General features: G+C 38.6%; 1 protein-coding gene across 1 annotated transcript in view; it reads right to left on the bottom strand.

Annotated features, from left to right (window-relative positions):
- Nucleotides 1-1,476, bottom strand: part of LOC107561389 (coxsackievirus and adenovirus receptor homolog) — a 12,008-nt gene that overhangs the window by 1,460 nt on the left and 9,072 nt on the right. The window contains exons 3-4 of the mRNA XM_016245833.1: nt 449-618; nt 83-306 (exon numbers count right to left, since the gene is read on the bottom strand). Coding sequence (XP_016101319.1) covers nt 83-306; nt 449-618 — 394 coding nt within the window. The remainder of the gene's footprint in view (nt 1-82; nt 307-448; nt 619-1,476) is intronic.

The following is a 1,476-nucleotide window of genomic DNA, read 5'->3' as shown; positions in this document are numbered from 1 at the left end:
AAGACTGTTTAAATAAATGCATCGTGTAATTTTGTAGTACTACAGTGATGTACTTAAAAGTTGATAAGATTGATACAAAGACTAGATATAAGTGACATTACCCATCACAATCAGTGATATTTTCCGGCTGTCCACCCCAGGTGCCTTTTTGACTTTGCACTGATACGTTCCATCGTGAGTGGCAGTCAGTGAGGCGATCGATAGAGATGCGTCTCCCTGGGAAGGGTCTGTAGCTGTGAAGTCCACACCTTTCATTAAATCACGGTCACCATGGGTATATCTCCTTCCACCTGTGTATGATATGATCTAATGGACAAAATATTTAAATATCAGTTAAAGCTGATGTTTTTGAATAGATCATCAATGAGACTGTTCAAAACAGTGCCTAGGGAGGCCTATTTGTCATTTATTTCATGGATAGGAAGCAGTGACAGATCGCCTTACTCACCATCTGGTCTTTTTTTGTGGTGTCTGGGCTGACAACTGACCACTCAATGTCAAGCTCGCCTATGTCTGCTTGACTTGACGTGTAGGTGCAGTCTAGTGTAACCGGTTCCCCTTGAGCCATCTGCAAAGTTTGTGGCCCACTCGAGGTCACTTTCATTGCTGCTGTCACATCTGCAAAAGTTTGGTAAAAGATTAATGTGCATCTATCTGCAAAATTCTCTGAAGAGCTGTTCAGTCATGACGTCAGATTATATGTCAACCTGTAAGGCTTCTTGATATCATTCATTTTTAATGAGTTTTTTTTTAAAGTGTGTTTTTTTTTATTTTATTAATGAGTAAAATAGGGCTGTGGTTAACATTATGTGAAGAAACTTTAATGTCTTGTTACATATTTACCATGGAGGCCCATTTCCACTGCATGCGAAAAAAAATCATGCTTTGGTAAATTATAATTATGAGATAAAAAGGTCATAATTATGACAAAAAAACAATTATGACAAAGTAAAAATTATGAGATAAAAAGACAATTATGATAGAAAACACACAATCATGACAAAGTCAAATTACATGAGATAAAAAAGTAGCCTAATTATTATCACAAAAAAAGAATTATGAGATATTGGGCCCTATCATACACCCGGCGCAGTGCAGCGCAAGTATTTTTGCTAGTTTCAGCCCGACGCAGTTCTCATTTTCCCGTCCTGCGCCGCGTTTAAATAGCAAATGCATTTGCGCCCATTTGTGTGCCCATGGGCGTGCTGGTCTAAAAAAGAGGTGTGTTCATGGTGCATTGTTGGTGCGTTGATATTTTGAGGAACTGAAAATAGACTGCGCCATAGACCAACTCAAACCTGGTCTAAAGTCTGGCGCAATATTTTTTCTTTGTTATTTAAAGAGCACGTTAGTAATATGCGCCTATAGGCAGGTGCACAACATGCATACACTTTGCTAATTACACACACAGGGACGCGCAGCAGCACACAAACATTTAAAAAAATGAAAAATTACATTCCGCCATGTAAATAGCGA

Source organism: Sinocyclocheilus grahami, unplaced genomic scaffold, assembly GCF_001515645.1.
Source record: "Sinocyclocheilus grahami isolate Dianchi unplaced genomic scaffold, SAMN03320097.WGS_v1.1 scaffold770.1, whole genome shotgun sequence".
NCBI classification, from domain to species: Eukaryota; Metazoa; Chordata; class Actinopteri; order Cypriniformes; family Cyprinidae; genus Sinocyclocheilus; species Sinocyclocheilus grahami.
The sequence above is the reverse complement of the archived record's forward strand: the minus strand, read 5'-3'. Positions and strand labels throughout refer to the sequence as shown.